This window comes from Solanum lycopersicum, chromosome 7 (genome assembly GCF_036512215.1).
Source record: "Solanum lycopersicum chromosome 7, SLM_r2.1".
Classification (NCBI taxonomy): domain Eukaryota; kingdom Viridiplantae; phylum Streptophyta; class Magnoliopsida; order Solanales; family Solanaceae; genus Solanum; species Solanum lycopersicum.
Window position 1 is genome coordinate 5,410,610 of NC_090806.1, and position 20,464 is coordinate 5,431,073.

At 33.6% G+C, this 20,464-nt stretch overlaps 1 protein-coding gene and 1 pseudogene across 2 annotated transcripts; one reads left to right on the forward strand and one right to left on the reverse strand.

Moving 5' to 3' along the window:
• Positions 1-6,721: 6,721 nt before the first annotated feature.
• Positions 6,722-8,940, reverse strand: LOC101263917 (probable serine/threonine-protein kinase At1g54610; annotated as a pseudogene).
• A 2,974-nt stretch (positions 8,941-11,914) lies between these two features.
• Positions 11,915-18,089, forward strand: LOC101259554 (uncharacterized). 2 transcript variants are annotated; one of them, XR_742217.4, is made up of 7 exons: positions 11,942-12,308; positions 12,397-12,452; positions 12,606-12,660; positions 13,001-13,081; positions 13,159-13,395; positions 13,734-14,002; positions 17,670-18,089. XR_742217.4 is itself a non-coding variant. In XM_004242768.5 (6 exons), the coding sequence occupies exons 1-5, from the start codon at positions 12,080-12,082 to the stop codon at positions 13,386-13,388; spliced, it is 651 nt and encodes a 216-aa protein (XP_004242816.2). In that variant the 5' UTR covers positions 11,915-12,079; the 3' UTR covers positions 13,389-13,395; positions 17,670-18,089. The 2 variants fall into 2 exon arrangements, 1 of the variants encoding a protein (XP_004242816.2); XM_004242768.5 differs by lacking the exon at positions 13,734-14,002 and having other exon boundaries at positions 11,915-12,308.
• The last annotated feature ends 2,375 nt before the right edge of the window (positions 18,090-20,464 follow it).

Consider the following 20,464-nt stretch of genomic DNA (forward strand, 5'->3'; position numbering starts at 1 on the left):
CACATTTAACTTCAACAACATGTCGACATTTAGGTGGTTTAGTATAAACAACACTAGCAGTACAACTATACCCAATTTCTTTAACTATATCAATAAATTTGAAGTAGGACAATTTATCAACATCTACGTCAAAACAATCAGTGACCATACCTCCTTCATACTTAATACGAGGTTTTTGTTGAAGTTTTCCACCATGGTGAAACCTTGAGGTAACATACATATCCATCGTCAAACTAAAAAGATAAAAAAAAATTAAGCTTCCCGAAAACCCCAAAATCGGTCAAATGCTAAAATCATCTAAACCAAGATTACACCTGGTAACTCTGTTCTTCACACGATCCTTTGTTTCTTTCACGAAAACCTTAAAATCAACAACTCATTCACGCTAATGGAAGGGAAATCTTCAGATTCGATCTTCTAAGTTTGAGAGAAAAGAAACGAATGAGAATCGCGGGCTTAGTGGATTTAGGGATATTTGCTTATAAGTGGGTCGGGTTGTATTTGGGAACAGATCTTAGAGATTTAGAGATATTTGTTTATAAGTGGGTCGGGTTGTATTTTGGGAACGGGTAAGATATTTTTTAAATCCTTATGCGACTTGGACCACTAAAAACGCGTGTGTGTAACAATGCCCAGTCTTCAACTGGGTTGGAGCACGGAAGGTTAAAAATAATTCACATCAAACATGTTAAGGGGGGTATATAAACACCCGTGTAGTTTAAGTACTAAAGCGAGTTTTCGTGTCAAGTTCAGAGATTTTTTAATGTATTTTGCATTATTTTTAAGTAACTATATAAGATAAGAGGAACTTTCGCATATAGCCACTCAAAATTAGTCTAATTACGCTCCATTGGTATAGTTTGCTAAATACGATTCATATCTACGTGTTATATGCAAGAGAGTGACGAGGAAAACTAGGAGAGAGAGGAGAGAGACGAGCGAGAGAGGGCAAAAAGTGGGAGAGAGGTGAATTATATATGTATATTGGTTAGACAATTGTATATTATAGATATGTATTTGTATATTTTGGCGATAGAGATTGAGAAGGGGGGGGGGAGGAGAGACGAGCGAGAGAGGACAATAACTTGTATAATTCGCATCTCGTTTGTATAGTTTACAGGTACGTTTTGTATAATTCACGCGTTTTTGTATGATTGAGTAATATGAAGTCTGAAATTATATAAATATAATAAAACTCGAAATAACGAATTGATACAAGCATAAACATATGAACTTTAATCGATTATAAAAATATCTACAAATTTCATTATATAAATTATATTATACGAAATCTAAAAACTAAACGTTTATACAAACTTTAAAAGTTTATACACAAAAAGATTAAATGTATATGATGACAAATTTGAAAAACCAAAGGAAATCATAGTCATATGCAAATACAAATCAAATAAAGAATTGTTCGCTACGAATTATACAAATGTGGCGCATATACAAACGTGAGTAATTATCCAACTCGAAATCAGCCCACGTAATTAGTGTGTAATGTTAGTCGCGAGTGGTAATTATAACAAACTATAATTATGATGAGTAATTAAGTAGTATAAGTTTATTAAACTGCATAATTTTTCGAGATAAGGCACAAGTATGCCCTTAGACTTTTATGTCCAAAATTCCAGAGACACACCTTAACTAAACTAAGATCCTATTACCCCTGAACTTATTATTTTTTTTGGTAATTTTGTACATTTTTTGTCTTATGTGACACACTCCCTGACTTCATGCAATTGAAATGCGTGAGATATATTTGGATGTCACGTAAGCCCAAAAGGTGCATAAAATTATTTAAAAAATGGGTATGGGGGTATAGGACCTTAGTTTACTTAAGACGTGTCTCTGAAATTTCGGTCATAGTCTAGGGAGGTACTTGTACATTTTCCCTAATTTTTCCATTCTTTAACTTTACCATTTTCTCAAGCCCAACACTTAAACTTTAGTTAAACTATTACAATCCTAAGTCAAGTCCACTAAAATCTTTTACTTTAGTCTTTACCTACCCTACCTCACGTAAAATATGTTAGGATCGAAAATAAGCAGGTGTAAATGCGGAACCTAGCAAAGCAAACCTCGAGAGACCACGAGTAAGAAGACAATGAGAAATATACCAAAAGACACAAAGATTTAACGTGGTTCGGTCAATCGACCTACTCCACAAAGGAGATGAGCAATCCACTATAAATATGAGAGTACAAAATACAGAGGGAAACAACCTCAACCAATTCACTCGGAATACATGGGAGGTTCACACAAGTGATAGCATATCAAGCTTGTGACTCACAATTTCTCCCCCTGACCAAAACTCTCAAAACCCTTAAGACTACATTGTGAATGCTGATTAAGTTAGAAGGAACATGCCTCTATTTATAGAGTCCTAAACCTTTTCCTACCAGAAAAAGGATTAGTCAATCCAAAACCTTTTCCTAAAAGGAAAACCTATTTATGGTAAGAAATTTAAGGCAAATAAAACCCAACAAATCTCCCCCTTGGCCTGAATTTCTAACAAAATAAATTTGTCCACCTTCTTCACTTAATCTTCAACAACTTGCTTCTCCTCTCCATAATCTCCTTTGCAAAATTTATGTCTCAACACAGAGAACCTCTCTGAAACAATTTCTCCAACAAAATATTCGTTACCGTAAAAAAGGTTGCGGCTAGAACTACACCCGTCAAGATGAACACATCTTTCTAGCCTGGTTCAATCATCGATTATCGAACTACTAATCCTGACTCCGTCATTGAATCTGGCTCTGATACCACTTGTTAGGATAAAAAATAAGCAGGTGTAAACGCGGAAGCTAGCAAAGCAAACCTCGAGAGACCACGAGTAAGAAGACAATGAGAAATATACCAAAAGACACAAAGATTTAACGTGGTTCGGTCAATCGACCTACGTCCACAAAGGAGATGAGCAATGCACTATAAATATGAGAGTACAAAATACAGAGGGAAACAACCTCAACCAATTCACTCGGAATACATGGGAGGTTCACACAAGTGATAACATATCAAGCTTGTGACTCACAATTTCTCCCCCTGACCAAAACTCTCAAAACCCTTAAGACTACATTGTGAATGTTGATTAAGTTAGAAGGAACATGCCTCTATTTATAGAGTCCTAAACCTTTTCCTACCAGAAAAAGGATTAGTCAATCCAAAACCTTTTCCTAAAAGGAAAACCTATTTATGGTAAGAAATTTAGGGCAAATAAAACCCAACAAAATATTCACGTTTTCTCTTAATTGAATCACTTTGTTCGTGTAATAATAATTCTAGTATTGTGTAATTGCTTAATTGAATCGACAATAGCTTTCATGTGGATTGTTCATGTACGAGGTGTTTGGGTCTATCAAAATACGTATGTCCTCAATTTTTTTCATTACTTTCAAAATGAAAAACCCAAAAAAATGACCAAATCGAACCAAACCGACAATAAACAAATCGACGGTTATTTTTCGTTTGATTTGGTTTGATTATAGAAATTTAAAAAACTAACTAAATTAACTTGGTTTTGATTTTAACCAATAGCCGATCCAAACCGAACCACCAACACCTCAATCTAATCACGGTCTTTCTTTATATATTTTGACAAGTTTTATTTCCTATTAATTAAGTTACCCATATTTTAAATTTTTATTTAATAATTTAAACATATTTTCTTGATATTATCTGTGTGATTTTTTTATGAAATTATACTTTCTGATACAACTACTCAAATCTAAAAGTAGGGTCATCTAATAGCAAAAAGTAGATTTATCAACAAATTTATGCAATACAATTATATTGGATATAATATAATAAGAAAAAAAAATACATCATCAACATATATTTGTAATACAATCAAACACAAAAATATTTTGTAATACAAAAAACACACAAATTCAAAAAAAAAAACAAAAAACACTTGACTAGAACATATTTTGTATAAATTTGGATCACTCTTCTTCAATGAATCCATACAATTGAACTCTACAACTCAGTGCTTTCCATGACTCTCTTGATGTTTTTTATGTTCAAGATGACGGAGTTCTTCCGGGAGCGCGATCATATAAGATAAAGCCATGCCACCAAAACAAACATGATAGACGGGATCAACAGAATTAGTTACGATATATTTTGTATGATAATTGTCTAGCCGTTTGGCTATAAATCTCCCAAAAAATGACAACATTGTGAATTTGTAAGGTTAAAATAGGAAATTAGAAGGAAAAAAAATGATGAAGATCTTGTAAAAGAATCAACAAAAGGAAGACAAAGAAAAAAGTTTTTTTTTAATGAATGGAATAAAGACATAAGAAGTTGGGTTGTTATATTGTTTTCTTATAAATAAAGGATGTGTGTCAATGTGATCCTTAAATTGTGGATAATGTGAGGCTCTTTTATTTTAGTTTTGTTATTCATATTTGGTGTGTGTGGGAGGGGTTATAAAAGATAGTTACTTACTTGTATTCGGTGTTTATATTAAATCATATAATTTTACTATAGTTAAGTGATTTAATAAGGTGAGAATGCATACTAGTCAATTATGGTTGAGGGTTAAAAGGTTTATATATAAGTATAAACACATATCATGTATTTATTGACTTGATATAAAAACAGGTGTCAATAAGTAATTTATCGTATGAAAACCTTTTGGATATGTGATCCAAAGTAACCATAATTGTTCAAACAAACACTTATTTATACAAGATTAGATACATATTTTACCAAATGTGTAACAAGATTTATCTTTTTATCAAAACATATACAAGTTCAACTTGGTATGGTGTAACCACCAAATAAACATAAGTATTTTCTCAACAATTGTCACTAATATTTTAAGAACTATCTCACCCTTAAAGAGCTGTGGCCGCGCAACACATGATGTATGAGTTAGTCAGAGTTGTGGCCGCGCAACACATGATGTATGAGTTAGTCAGAACTGTGGCCGTGCAACACATGATGTATGAGTTAGTCGGACATTACAAGTTCGAACCTTAAGTCAAACATTGTATGTTGTTTGATGATCACAATCATATGGACAATAGGAAATATTCATAAGTTAAAATGGTGTTTCCAAAACATTCCTCAGGTCATATTTGGCTTATTAATGGTAAAGGTTCTCCATCCTGAATCAGATATTTCAAGTTCGAGCTTTAGAAATGAAACTACTCCTTGGTAAGAAGAATATTATTGAAGATTCATAATAATGATATTGAATTGTGTTTTCAGTTTTTGTTCAGTATCTTGAATCTGCTGTTACTTAGAAGCCACCTGGATTGTATATCTTCAATCTGCTTAGCTCGCGCCTCGCGCCCTCGTCAAGCTTTTCATAAAAGCACATTAGGAGAAGCAGACAGAACATGACATGCTGTAAGTGGTCAATTGACCTGACTGAAGCATGAAGAAGGTCTTGAATAAGGACACTGAGTGTCATGACCCAAGTCCATAACACATATTGTTCTCTTTGTGCCTAGACTTGTCTTTCAGGCTCCGTCACGTTGAGTCCCAAAATCTCGCCTACCATGTGAACTTAGACTATGTCTTATAAAGCTCTTTACTTTCTTCTCCCATTTTGATGTGATATTTGCCTAATTAAGGTGTTATGTGCACCTCATCTTCTGAAGCTTGCCAGTCTAGAAGCCTAAGAGCTCAAGAATGGGATCTTGAGTAGGATTCGACATGACAGGTTGGAGGATTTCAGATGCGAGGTTTCAAAGAGTACTTTTGATGGTGTGCACTTCTCTTGGGCGATCAGAGAAAACAGCACCTTGCTGGACTAATGCTTGGTAGGCTAATGAGTGGATGAGAACAAATCTCGAAGGAGAAAAAGATCAGGATCTTAGGTTGATGAGAGGACAATACTTATTCTTGAGGATGAGTTATATATCAGCATTAAACCATAGTAAGTTCCCAATCACCGTAAAAGGAAAGGGTCCTGCTGGTAAGTTTCTTGTTTTTCTGGTTGGATTTCCGAAACAATAGATTAGAGATGATTTTCTGGAAGAATGATCTGCAGAGAGTGGTGGTGATGATGATGAACCATCATTCCATTATTTAACATTTGTGGAGAAATGCTTACTGCATCTAGAAGTTGACAACTTTTCTTTAGTACTATTTTCATATGTCAGTATGTCATTGTTTATTTAAGCACTGAAAGTTCTCAAAATATCAACTATCTTAAGCTCATGAATGTATATTTAGATCAATATAAAGCCAATGGAATTAAAAGGGCTTACACCTAGTTTTAGTTTTTACAAGTGAATTCCTGCACTTGTCAACCGAAAATTCTCAAACTTGGATGTACCTTAATCTTCCATATGTTTGCTTTATTCTTTCTATATCAATTGTGTCAAGTTAAAGAATCAATCCAAGGCACAGAAGGCCAGATCAAAGATGTTACTGATTGGAAACTTTATGAAGTCTGAGTACTTGTTGAGGCATGGCAGTGCAGGATGCTGCTTTCACCTTTCCATTCTAGAAATAGAGTTAGTCGTAGTGTTTTTATGATGATAGCGAGGCTTAAGCTATAGAAGACAGCTGCTGATGACTTTGGCTACTTTTGTAAAGTCTGATTACTTGGTGATCGGACTCGAATCAATGAAGCATCATTTGAGGTGGACACAGAAAACCACAAAAAGATTAAGGAGAATGAAATAGATCTTACTCGGTGGAGCTTATCGGAGTTCTGATACCATATAAAGATTCAGAGAAAGAAATGGTTTTATTAAATCTGGCAGCAATTTTTTAAATACATAATATACAACTAACTAGACCTAAAGTGTAGGCCATTATACGCACAATCTACAATTACTAACTGAAGTTAATGGCTAACTATTCATAAATATGCTCCAAAACTCAGGAGACTTATTCAACTTATAACAACTAGAAACAAGAGATAAATAAAGATAGTTAATAGTTTCACCTTCTCATTCTGGAAATAGACTATATATTGATCCAGAATAGACCTTTTTGCTGTAAAAAGAGATGAATATCCAAGCAGCTTAAATTGGTTTTCATATCTCAAAACTGAGCTTTACCTAGTTTTTTCTGTTGCTTGGCACGTTCTACAGATTCTTGGATCTGTCGGTCGTGCTCCCTAAGTATTCGATCCACATCAATTGGTTTTGATGCAGATGAAAGTGGACCACAACATTGGTTGTCTTCCAGGAAGTTAAGGCCATCTGATTCTGCAGGTGGCAACAATTGTTCAATAAGTTGGTTCTTCTCTAGCTTGGAGTTATTTCCTTCCCCTTCCGCCTTTTTTTCATTGTCAGACATCAACCATTGTGCCTTTTTTAGGATCCGTGCCTCGTTCTCTCTTGGTAATCCCTGCATATTGGTTGATGGACCTAAAGAATGATACTTCTTTCCCTTTGAGACATGGTCATTCACTTAAGCTATTAATCCCTTCTGTAGCCTCCCACGTCTAACAGCTTTGAGGATCATGTCATTACACTCTCTGAGTAAATCCTGCATTTTGTCTGATTCATCAGGTAATGGACCTGTCCACTTCTTTTTTCCCTTTATGTCATGGTCATGAATTGGTTCTTCCCATATTACTCTCTGATTATCCCTTTGATAAGTAGTAGCAGACCTCTGAGTATAAGAGTTTGTTCCTTCATTCAGAACACCTCCTGAGACACATTCATTTGGCTTTCCAAGCCTATTCCTGAGTCGTCTTCTGTTTACTGACCGCTGTAATCCTGCATTAAATTCCCTAATCATCTTGGTTTCTTTAGCATTCATCTCATTTCTGGGAGGGAATCGTGGCAAACTTAAAGGATCACAAGCAAATGGTTTTGTTGTGAAGAACTCACCTTGAAGAGCAAGAGCTGCAGTTCCTCGATATTCAGGTTCTATGGAAAGTAAAATGTTCATTAGTCCTACAGCAGCAGCAGGAATATCATGAAAGGTTTCTTGAATTTTTCGTCTATAAGGCATTTGCGGCTTTAATATTGATGCATTGGGTAAGTCGTATTTTAGCCAAAAATCATCAGATGGAGAACCACAAAGCTTGAAGATATAATACAATTGCTCAAATTCAGTTTTACCAGGCATAATAGGCTTGCCTGTAAATAGTTCACCGAGTACACAACCAACACTCCATGAATCAACTCCAACTCCATAATGATTTAATCCAAGCAAAAGCTCTGGTGGCCGATACCAGAGAGCCACAATATTGCTAGTTAAGGGAATGCTTCATTCTGGATCAAAAAATGTTGACAGCCCAAAATCTGCAATTTTCAAGATACCATCTTTATTAACTAACAGGTTAGAAGTTTTTACATCTCGATGCAAGATACCCACGGCTATGGCAGTGATCAAGCCCTTTAAGCAGCTGGTTCATGTAACATTTTATCTCAGGTTCAGAAAATTTGACACCTTTTTGTTCTTGAATTCCCTTGAGATCAAACTCCATGCAATCAAAAACAAGGTACCCACTGCAGGACATTATCGAGGGGACTACACCTTCCAGCTTGATAACATTCGGGTGATCACCAAGCCTTCACAATATGACGATCTCTCTTGCCATAAACTTGAAACTACCGCGATCAAGATTGTCAGAACAAACCTTTTTCAAGGCAACAATCTTATTGAGCAAACAATCACGAGCTTTGTAGACATTACTGTAACTTCCTTTGGCCAATCTTATGTATCTTCTCAAAAGTATCAGGTGTTCTTGGAAGCCATCCGATTAAAGCTTCACTAGCTACTGCAACAAGCCAGTTACGCCATCCAGCAGCAACTAGTTCACTTTCTAAGCCTTTTGGTACTCCTCTGCTGAGTCTTGGATTCAGTCTTCTTCTCATGGTACTACTGTTTTCTTCCTTTTGATCTGTCATTCATTGAAATTATCTCAGTTTTTTACTAGATATTCCTTAAGCATGATGTGTATAAGATTTGCCAAGAATGTGGGAAAGAAAAACAGATACAACAATAACAATTACTACGAGCTGCGCCTGAAATCTCAAAACAAACTAAGGTGAACTATATGAATTCTTATAATACATATGATAAAATTAAACAACTACACCTTAGTTCCAAACAAGTCGAGATCGGCTATATAAATGCTCATTTCTTAATCTAAGCTCATATCATATCATATCAAAGCATAAATATTTGATTTGTTGCATGTCATACTTTATGTTAAATCTTTTCTGTATCTTCTGAAAATAAAAAAGACTGATGTTGGTTCACCTTCAGTGCCTTTTTGTTACTTGAAAATTTTCCAATGACTGGAACCCATAGTTTTCCAATCTAATTAAGTATTTTTTTTCCTACTACTAATGAGAAAAAACAATCCAAGGGAGTTGACTTCATAAAACCAATTATAATGGTAGGTTGAGTTGTCCTATTATCATTTCAATTTGCAAATACATACTTGTTACTCCTTTCCCTCCGTCTCAAAATAAGTGACGTTTTGACAGTAATTTTCTTTTTATCTCAAAATGAGTGTCACGGTAGGAATTCAAAACAAAAACTAGTACGTTTTAAGAAGTTCAACATAATATTAGTTTGGCATAATACATGTAAACATGCGCTTTAACTTGGCGTTAGTTAGCATCTATGTAACAGGGTGCTACTAGTGTTGTGAATATGAATTGAATTCTCTTCGGTAAATTGAATTCTTTAAGTTTGTAAAGCTTATTATTCAGTTAGGTTAGGTCACATAAGTTTATTTGTTTTATTTACTAAGAATTAGGTTAGCACTATCTGTTTTGTTGGTGTTATTTAAAAACTCCATTGAAGACTCATTAATAAACATTCAATTTCATTCTAATTCTGTGCGATTATAGTATGCTCTTTAATTTTGAGTGTCGTAAGTATACATTTAGGGATTATTTGATTTGGAATAAATTATTTAGGGTTAATTATTCTGAAATTAGTTATCATGGATGATTTATCTCACCATGTATGTGCAGGGGCAAACCTGACCTAGGCCAAGGGGTGTCAAGTGTCACCTTCCCCCAAACATTTTATTATATATAGAGGCCAAATTTTAATTATATATATATATACATAAAAGTATTGATACCTTTTGAAACAAGTGAAAGGTTTAATGTAGTGATTAAGAGATTGTAAATATTTCTTGAGGTTCCGTGTTCAAGTCCTGTTGGCCTTATATTTATCCCTCACATCAAACGACCCCTTAAATCCTACATGACAATTCACGTGAGATACACTTAGATTGATTTGAATCATTTCACATAGCATGAGATACACTTGTAGGTTTATGTCATTTTGAGAGTTAATCAAATTTTTTTAGTAATTTTTAATTCAATTTGAGTTATTAATTATTGTGTTTTATAGTACTTTTAAATTTTAACGTAAGTTGCAAATATAAAAATTATTAAAAATATTTTCACTTTTATGTAGCTCAAATAAAATTTGTAGAGTCAATTAAAATTTTCTCTTAACGTAATTTTCTTAATATGTCACAGGTCTAATATATGTTATTTCATTCATCCAATTTATATGACAGAGAAAGAATTTCAAGGATCAATAGAATTTTTTTTTGTAACCATACTTTTCTCATTATTATAAGTTGTTAATTATTGCGATTTATAATATTCTAAATGCAGTTTGCAAACATATAAATTATTGTATGTCTTCTCTCTCTCTATCTCAATTATGTGATACAAATAAAATTTGAAAAGAATTAAATTTTATTTGATTGTAATTTTTTGATATAATTTCTTATAGAAGTTAAGTTATTACTTGTTGTGATATTATAATACGTTTTACATAATGTAAATTATTGAAAATTCGTTTCACTTAATTTAATACTTAAATGATGAAAATACTTTTTAAGTATACGTTCAATTTATAAATTTCTAGATATCATGGTGACCTCAATACCCACATAATGTTACTTGATTATAGATAAACATGAAGGCCTCGACGGCCACACATAATTTAATTTCTATTCTATATGAATATCGGAATTTGAATTTATTAGATGTTATGTTGACAAGAGCTTTGCTGACTCATAACTTATTTTTCGAATCAAGATATATTTATTATTTTTTGATTTTGTTATTATACTATAAAATATAGTAGCGTAGTTTAGGGGCGTGCAACGATTGGTTCTGCTCGATTTTAAGCATCATCGGCTTTTAAATATGCTAATTCAATAAAAAATTAATAAGATATTTTTTACCGGTTTTTGGACAATCAATTTTTTATTTTTGATTGTTATCGGTTCAATCGATTTATCCAATAACATAATGTCTGTAAGTTTGATTTAGTTACACAAGAAAGATAATGAGAAATTGTATCAATAAGAGAAAATATAGTACGAAGGCTATAAAAAAAATCTGATGACAAGGAAAATTTGTAGCCACTATTCTTTGAGTGCGCACAGAGTAAAATCGCCGCTCACATAGGAAAAGTAACCGCACTAGGCAAGTCTGGTGCGACGAGCTCGACTCAAAGGACAAACCTCTTGCTTTTGCTGGCAAGAGATTTCAAACTTGAGACCTCCAACATGGAAGTCTGAAGCTCAAACCACTTGGTCATCCCGAAGGTTATAATTACAAGTCATGACCGTCAAAACATAGTATGAAATTTCTTATGTTAATCAAAGTAGAGGCCTTTACAAACTTGTAAAAACTACAATCCATAATAACAAACTAAAACTAAAATCAAATAATTCAACAAGACTTAAACTAACACTAAAATCAAATAGCTACAATTGCAAACCTAGTGTCAAGTGGGTAGAGTACTAATAATTAGAAATAATTATATTGTCTAGTAAATTATTACTATCTTATTGGGTTATCGTTTTATCCAATAACTCCAAAAATTGATATCAAATCAATAATTCAATAATTTTTTTAAAAAAAAACGTATTAAAACCCCAATAATCTAATAATAATAACCCAATAGTATTTTTTCAATTCAAAATATTAATCGATTCGATTTTTGCACACGCCCAGGTCGACTCGGGTCTAACCCACAAAAATTCACGAGTTCCTTCAAAAGACGTTTTCTTTTTTCATCAGCATTCAGTACCGAAAACCCTTGTTGCGTCTCTTCCCCCATTTCAATTTTCTGCAAATTTTTTTGGGTGAAGAGTGATATGGAAAGGGTAACACAGAAAGAGATTGGTAGTAGTAGTAATAGGAAACAAATCCCAGATTCAGTGATGGAAGCAGTGAACAGAACCTCAAAAAACATGGACGATTTGAGTAGTAATGTTGACGAACTTCTGTCTCTGTATGGCGCTGGTGTTTTTCCCGATTTGGGTCCTCTACAACAAGCTCAATCTTTGATTTTGTTGGCTAAAGCTACAACAACACTCTTTGCATGTACTCTTTTTTACTCTTTTTTTTCTTGTGAGTTTTGAGATGTTGGTTTGTTTGTTTGAGTAAATATTGGTTTTTTGATTGGTTACAGTGAGGCTTAGGTGTAAAGGGATCAACCCAGATGACCGTCCTGTCAAATTAGAGTTTGTATGTGTTCTTCTTGGAGATTTTGCATTAGCTATTCTATGGTTTTGTTAGTAACCCTTTTGGTTGTGAGGGATTAATTGGTTGATTTGGTGTAAGTTTTAATTCGTTGTCTAACTTTTCTCTACGATTTTGTGGTTCTGTTAATTAATGTAGGAACGTTTGAGCTTGTTCCAAGAGAAACTGCAGGAATTGATGGACTTGAATAAAGGTAAGTTTGAATCTTTCTATAAATTTCTGTGTGGTAGTGAAATAGATAAAGAGTTGTGCCAGAAAAGTTATGAAGTAAATGATTCGTTTAAAGTAATAACAGTGTGTCCACTTTTGATACTATTGTTTCTGATCAGTAAAAAAGAGAAAAGTATCATCCTTGCCTCCCATAACATGATGAAGAATGGGTGTGTGCTGGAGTGGAGATTCAAATGATTTCTGTTTGTTCAGCATATAATAGTTATTGTTGAAGATGTGTTATTTAGAAAGTTTGATTTGTTTCCATATGACGTAACAAGGACAAATGTTGAATACTGACTATTCTCAATTTGTCCTATAAGCGCCATTGCGACCATCAGCAAGGATAAATCCGCAAGGTGCCGCTCGATTTATCGAGCATTCGTTGCCTGATCTTACACCTGGTAAGTGCTAAACTACTTTCTAAATGTGTGCAAGTTCCATTGTGTTTGGCGTGTCTTAAAACAAGTCTGTCTTGCAGAGCAGAGAAAAAGCATGAGAGAAATCAGTAAAGCTGACGGGCCTAGGATTAAGTATCTGGAAAGAGTTGTTCATAAGAAGAGGAAGTATTCCGAGCAGCAATCTGTTCGAACTGCTACCCAGGAGTTCCTTGAGAAAGCTGCCCGTGAACTTCTTGGTGAAAAACAGAGTGGTTTTAAGGGACCTTTACAACTGCCAGAGGGTGATGATGAAGACATACCTATGAGCTGATTTTCTGGTAGATTTTTAACTCATTTCTTCCAGTTTATATTCTCTCTCTACTTTATGGGTCTTGTAGTTGCACTGCTGGCATATTATTTTATCTTCTCAAAATATTTTCATGATTTTCCTAATTCCAAGTGCATGTGCTTATGGTGTTGTTGTGTGGGTATGGAATAAAGTTACTCAAATCTACCTCCTCTTTTGTTGAATTTGTAGCTGAGATAGAGATGAATTTTTTTATATTTCTTACGTATAATTTTTTAGAAGTATATTTCCAACACCAATTGAACATATTAGTGACTCCATTGTTTTTTTCCATGGAAAATTCATGACGTCTTCCATACATTGCCGTAGGAACTGTCTGATGCAGCTTCATATGGACCAAGTTTAACACGCTCTTCTGATGATGGAGATACTAAGGACTTCCATTTTGTTTTTTTGAAACATCAAGAGATACTAAGAACATACATATAATTCAACTCTATTAGTTGGCTCCCTCTTTTTTCTATGAAAGAATTGAACAACACGTGTTTAAGAGCAAAGCATGTGCAGCACATGTTCTGAAAAAACTGCTTTTATGTATTGGCCTTTTGGACCATGTCAAGAAGATGTATGCTGTATAGGTACATTTCTTGAATTGCACAACTTTCTTGCTCTAGTGCAAATGCTATGGTCTTCCTTTTAGTTTATTTGGCTTAGTTTGTTCACCTTCACTTTCGTAGAAAGGATATAGACTTTAGATTATGCACTAATTTTCATGCAAGTTGAAAGAAATAGTTGTGTCTGAAGGATAACAGATTCTTGGAGATGTTGGGTATCCTCTTACCAGTTTGCTACTACCCTCAATAGCTTCAAAGTGAATCAAGTCCATTCTCAAAAGGAAATGCAGAGTGCAGTTGGTTGATGAACATGTAAAAATGCTTTTACTCATCCATAATGAAAAGCATAAATGATTTTTTGAGGTTATTATATAATTCTCAGTCAAATGTTATGGCCAAAGAGATCCATGTTGGGGATCCTCTTACCAGTGTGCTACTACCCTCAATTAGCTTCAAAGTGAATCAAGTCCATTCTCAAAAGGAAATGCAGAGTGCAGTTGGTTGATGAACGTGTAAAATGCTTTTCCTCATCCATAATGAAAAGCATAATGATTTTTTGAGGTTATTATATAATTCTCAGTCAAATGTTATGGCCAAAGAGATCCATTTTGTGACGTGATCTGCTTTCATCAAGGAATCGAAAACAACAGCTTTGACCAGTTGCAGCATCTTTTAGGAACATGTCAAAAGGTTATGGTGAAAATGGACTTGTATGACACTGTAAAAAAGGACTTGTATGATATATCAAAGTGGCTCTAATCTAGATATTGAGGGTGCAATTCTATTGTCTTTTCTTAGTCACATTCATCATAATAGGTCAGAAATGCAATCCTCATGGGAATCTTGCCACTTACTGTCTTCCACTAGGCACTAAGTTTGGTTTTAAATCTAGATCCTTGTAATAAAAAGTTACCTTCCTAAAGATACTGAAGAACAACGGTCAAAAAGAAAATGAGAAAGGAATAGAGGGGTTAGGAATAGAAAGGTAGGATCAAGCAATCAAAGATAAGTCACTAAAAGGGCAGCTCCATGCTCCAAGTTTGCACCATAGACGGTGTTGCTGAAGGGCCGGATCTACATGGAAGGGTGAGGGTGCCACTTCACCGGTTCACTCAGCTAAATTTTTCGTACACACATAGGCTTTTTTAATTAGTAATGATATGTATAAAGGTTGGCTCCCACAGCACTATAGTAGTCGCTGGTCTGGTGGCCATTGGCCTGGGTGCCAGGGGCTATGTCTAAGTTCGAATCCCCGTGAACATTTTTAAAAAGAATTTATTCACGAATCACACTCTAAAGCAAATATATATCCATAATTCTTGTACCTTTTTTTTCTCTTTTCTTCTTTTCCTAGTTCCCTTTTTTATATGTTTGTTCTTATTCCGGTGTATATTTTTGCTTCTTTCTTTTTTTTTTAAAGAAAAAACTTCAAGTATTTAATTGAATTTGATTTTAATTTTTTTTCTTTTATTTTCCTTCAAAATAAATTTTATCTGTTCAATTTTATTCCTTGTTTTTAATCTTTTGAACAAAAGTAACGGAAGCAAAGCCCAATGTATGCTACCTAAGTACTATAAGAAATTCAAATGTTACCAGTTTCAAAAAAAAAACCAATAATACTAGATCCACATTTAGAGCGAGCATCAGGTGATCTGAAGATATGGATCAGTACAACTAAGTAAATTTTAGATGATGATTTTTACTGTCCTTTTTTTCCCTTATGAAGTACCTGTGATTTATTAATGGAACATCCGGCCGATGCAAAGCAATACAAAAGCTTTTGCAGCTTCTACGCCTAACTTAAGGAGCAAACAAAATCAAGGAACATTTTACATTATTTACATTGTTCAGTTTTTTGCTTTAACAATAAGGTGAGGTATTTCGTTGCAAGCTTGGGATTGGTGGTGATTCCCCTTTCAAGCGACTCAGGTTTCTTTCCTTCCATAATGTCCCAGGAAATCATCCACGATATGACGTGCCGTAATCTTTTTATTGATCTGTACCATCAAAACTTCTTTTGCTGTTTGAGGCACTACACGAGCACAAAACATGTGCAAAATATCCTTTGTTGTACTGTAGTGAAGAGAGGTGGTAAATTTTTCTGAGATGTAATTGCACAAATAACAACTAGTACTTGGTACTTGTCTGCTCTTCTCGAGGTTTTCTTGATTAAGGCATGTCTCCTGCATCACCAACTCACTAAAACATGCGTAGGAAAGTAACTGACCCTGAAATGAGATTAATAGCTATTATCTTGGAGGTATGCTATAATAAGAACATATATGAGACCCGAACACATTAATAAATGGGTTTTAGAGCCACGGGACCGACACCAATTATATGTTATGCAGTGCTTCCTTCTTGGGGAAGAGGGTCTTTTGGAAACAACCTATCTACTTCGAAGAGGTAGAGGTAAGGTCTGTGTACATTTATTTTACCTTCCCCAGACCCCACTTTGCGGGATTTCACTGGGTATGTTGTTGTTGTAGTAGTAGTGCTTCCTTTATCCTTGAATGATTGATATTCTTTCCTTTTTGGTCCATCTAGAAATTGATACCTTTTGATTTTTGAATCTATTTTGTACTTGTGGATCCCAAGGAACACGAAAACAAGTACATTGGCAACAAGGCTAATCGTTTGTATTTATCCATATTTTACTTAGATTGTTGTTTCTTTCATGAACCACATGTCTAATCAAACTACCAAATAAATCGGTGCAGTGGAGGTAGTACCTGTGGATTTGTTTAGCAATTTGGTTTTTGTTTTGGTGTCAATGTCTCCAGTTACTTCCTGTAAATTTCTTTAGCTCACAGTCAGGTACATGTTTCAGTCTTTTAATTAGTCACCTCATGATTGTGGATTTTACTTTTGCAACTTCCGTGGATATATGAAAGTTTACATGTTTTCATAGGGAAATTGTTTAATTAACAAAGGAGGGAATTACCCTAAAGTAGTGGATACAAAAAGTTGAGTTTAAAATTTCCCTCTGTATAACTCCTCTGTTTATGTAGAGTAAATCTTGAGTATCAGTTAGTGATATTCTGTCAATTTCAAGTCTCTTATTACTGTATTTCCTACTCCAATTAGTAACATCAGTACTCATGCTTGGTGATACTGAAGTTCCCTGTGATGCTGAAGGAGACGTTTTCTACTGCTGTTTTCCCATTTCTGTTCCTTTCAGGTCAAAACGTCTTTAAGATATAACAAATATAAGATTCATGTGTCTTCATATCTGATTGAGCTTATGGCTGAAATAAAGATGAATGAGAAGTTTTATTATTTGTCTTCTGCAAAGTTTTGGCTGGTCAAGGGTTATCAAAATATAGTTCTGGGTAGTCAAAAGCTTTTCCAGAAAATGATGAGAATGCGACAAGATTTTTTTTTTTTAAATAAATAGCAGACATGCAACTTGGGCGGAGTATATTTTAACCCTTAGAATGATGATCTTCTATTATAGCTGTTCTTAGTTTTTGATGTGCTAACTTCTAGTATCATCTACTACTTTTTTTGTGATGCTCAATTATCTTATGATAAGCAATCGGAATTAATTATTTGTGTTTGAGCAGTGAACTGTTCTCCGCAACCCTTTGCAAAGGATAGTTTGACACCATTTTTCTTAAGAAAAAAATGTGTGATCCTCTTTGGTTGTGTCTTGCTTTTGGTTAACCATGATATGAATTCTATGGTGCAGAGATTCTCTTCTGCTGATGAAGCCATGCAGGTGCGCACCAGATTTTGTGCTGATGAGCTTTTCAAGCATTTTGTTCCAGTTCCAACATATGATGAAGATACTCAGATCATACACAAGCTTTGCAGCAATTGCTACTTTTGCCGCTAATCGTTGATGCAAGTTATAATTTAATAGAGTCTGCTTTCGGTTTTCAGCTATGAATCCAAAGTTGCTCCGTCTTTCTGTAAGGTTTGTTTATTGTAAGAGAAAGCTGGCAGTTACATGTACAATAGTGCAGCAGAAACTAGAAATTATCTTTTTTGTAGTTTCATTTGTTTTCCATAGATCCTGTTGCAGTAGCAGCAAAAAGCTGGGTTTTTTTTTGTTATTCACTTTCTATGACAATGGTGAAGATGATTATATGGTTAGTGTAGAAGAAAAGCAAGCATGTTCCAGATTCAGCTTTTAATAGTTTGTATTGTTGGTACTGTTTTTCGATTTTTAAATATGTTAAACCAATAGTCAAACATATAAAATATTTTTTATCGGTTGTGGTCCTTAATGGTTTGATTTCGGGTTTCGTGATTACTTTATAAATGTTCATAATTAGAAACAATAATAATGAACTATACCTGTGCAACATAGTGAAATTATGAGGAATATGATTTTTACTTTAGGTTCTGATAGTTTGTACAATATGAAGTTGTGAACTCAAGTCTCAAACTCACAGTAAAATATGAATTTTGAATATGAATTTTTGAATATGAATTTTGATCCACTTAGACAATTTGTATAGTATAAAGTCGTGAACTCAAGTTTCAAACTCACAGTAAAATATGAATTTAGACTAAAGTCATAGTAAAGTACAAATTGAGGACTAAATAACAAATACATCGGTTTACCCAATATTAACAATTAGGTTTAAAAATTAGGTTTGGGCCATTGAAGTATAGGAGGTTACTTTGCAAGAAGACTTGGAACTAATTCCCAAGTTATTGGTAGGTCCACAATGTTCGGGGATTTTACCATTTCTCTATTCTAGCTATGAAGTATCATGTTAAAGACACTTGTTCATTCCTTTATCTTTGAGACTATTGTTGTAAGCCTATATGTGGCTCATTGTAATGAAGTATGAGCTATGCTCAAATGTTGTAATACTCTTTAGATGGTATAATGTGAGACAATGTTTTTAGACTATATCTTATGTATTGGTTATGTTGTCTATACGAGAAGCTTATATAAGCTTCAACAAGCGAGGAGTCTTATGTAAACTCCATATATGATATGTGAAAGGTCTATGTATACCTCACTATGTAAAAGTTTTTAATTTTGACCTATGATATGTTATGACGAATGCTAAGGGCTTATCCAAGTCCTCTCTGAAGACGAAGACACCGGTTACGCCTAGGGGGTGTTCCCCAGTCGTAACAGATTAACAGTAAATCAATAGCGTCCTAATTTCTTTTTATAAAATCATGAAAGTTCTGTTAACTCAATGACCCAATAGTAATAAATCAATAACACTTTTTTTTTATTTGATTTATCAATCCATTCAATTTTTGAACACCACTTTAGAATATGTAGTATCTAAAACATGTTAGTTGTGTTACATTATAGCTTAATAAATTTGCTTGTAAATTCAATTTCTTTGGAAACATACGCAGATGTAGCCTTTGGAGGAAAGCCAGATTATTGGAGTCCCAAGCCTAATAGGTAAAAAATATTGACTAAAATTTTAAAAGGGTATATGAATTTTTTTTTTAAAATTAAAACGGTAAAATCACTGGTGATATAGCGATTTAGGTAGGTGGTGTTAAGGAAAATCACTGCAGTAGCAACCATTTGTAAAATTTATTTTTTTTAAATTTTTTTTAACAAATCGCTGCCAAGGTAGTGATTTGTAAATGATTGTTTTAAAAAAATTGTAAATCGCTGCCTTACTTTCTTTTTTTAAAATTTTTTTGAAGTAAATCACTACCTTAGCAGCGATTTTACTTAAATTTTTTTTTGAAGTAAATCGCTGTCTTGGGCAGCGATTTCACCTATTTAATTTTTTTTTTAATTTTTTATCGTAAATAAATTATAATTAGCCAAAAAAATTCACATTGTCAAACTTCCAAATTCACATTTCACATCCAGACATAAATATTAACACGCATGTGAATTTTTTTTTTTACAAATTTGACGTGTTAATTTACTTCAAAAAAAATTTTAAAAAAAATTAAGTGAAATTGTTGCTAAGGCAGCTATTTATATTTTTTAAAAAAATCATTTATCAAATCGCTGTCTTGGCAGCGACGATTTGCTAAAAAAATTAAAAAAATAAATTTTACAAATCTCTGCTACTGCAACGATTTACCTTAACGGCACCATCTAAATCGCTACATCACCAGCGATTTTACCGTTTTGATTTTTAAAAAAAATCATTTACTCTTTTGAAATTTTATTAATATTTTTTACCTTTTAAGCTCGAAACTCCAGATTATTGTATTGGAGTGGAACGGATGAAATGGAGATTTACTTTTAGGAATTTGTGGAATTAGAACATGACTTAAATATATCAATGTGCTTATGCTATATAAAGAAATTTTAACATAAAAAAGGTTTTGACATTTATATTAGAACTCTCAAAATAGATCAATTTGATAAAGGTTCTACATTATTCATGTATTTTCATGAATAAAATTAAATATTTTTGAATAATAGCATGCATAAATATATCAAATTCTTACATATTCTTTAAAAGTTTTATAGAAGAAGACTAATGTATCATGCATCAATTTTTTTGGTAAGATATGTAAATTTAAAGTTATACT

Excerpts from the sequence above, each read along its gene's own strand:
- LOC101259554 (XM_004242768.5), top strand. The coding sequence starts at position 12,080 with ATGGAAAGGGTAACACAGAAAGAGATTGGTAGTAGTAGTAATAGGAAA. Across the intron at positions 12,453-12,605 it reads GTCCTGTCAAATTAGAGTTT|GAACGTTTGAGCTTGTTCCA; the intron begins GTATGTGTTCTT and ends TAATTAATGTAG. Across the intron at positions 13,082-13,158 it reads GTTGCCTGATCTTACACCTG|AGCAGAGAAAAAGCATGAGA; the intron begins GTAAGTGCTAAA and ends TCTGTCTTGCAG.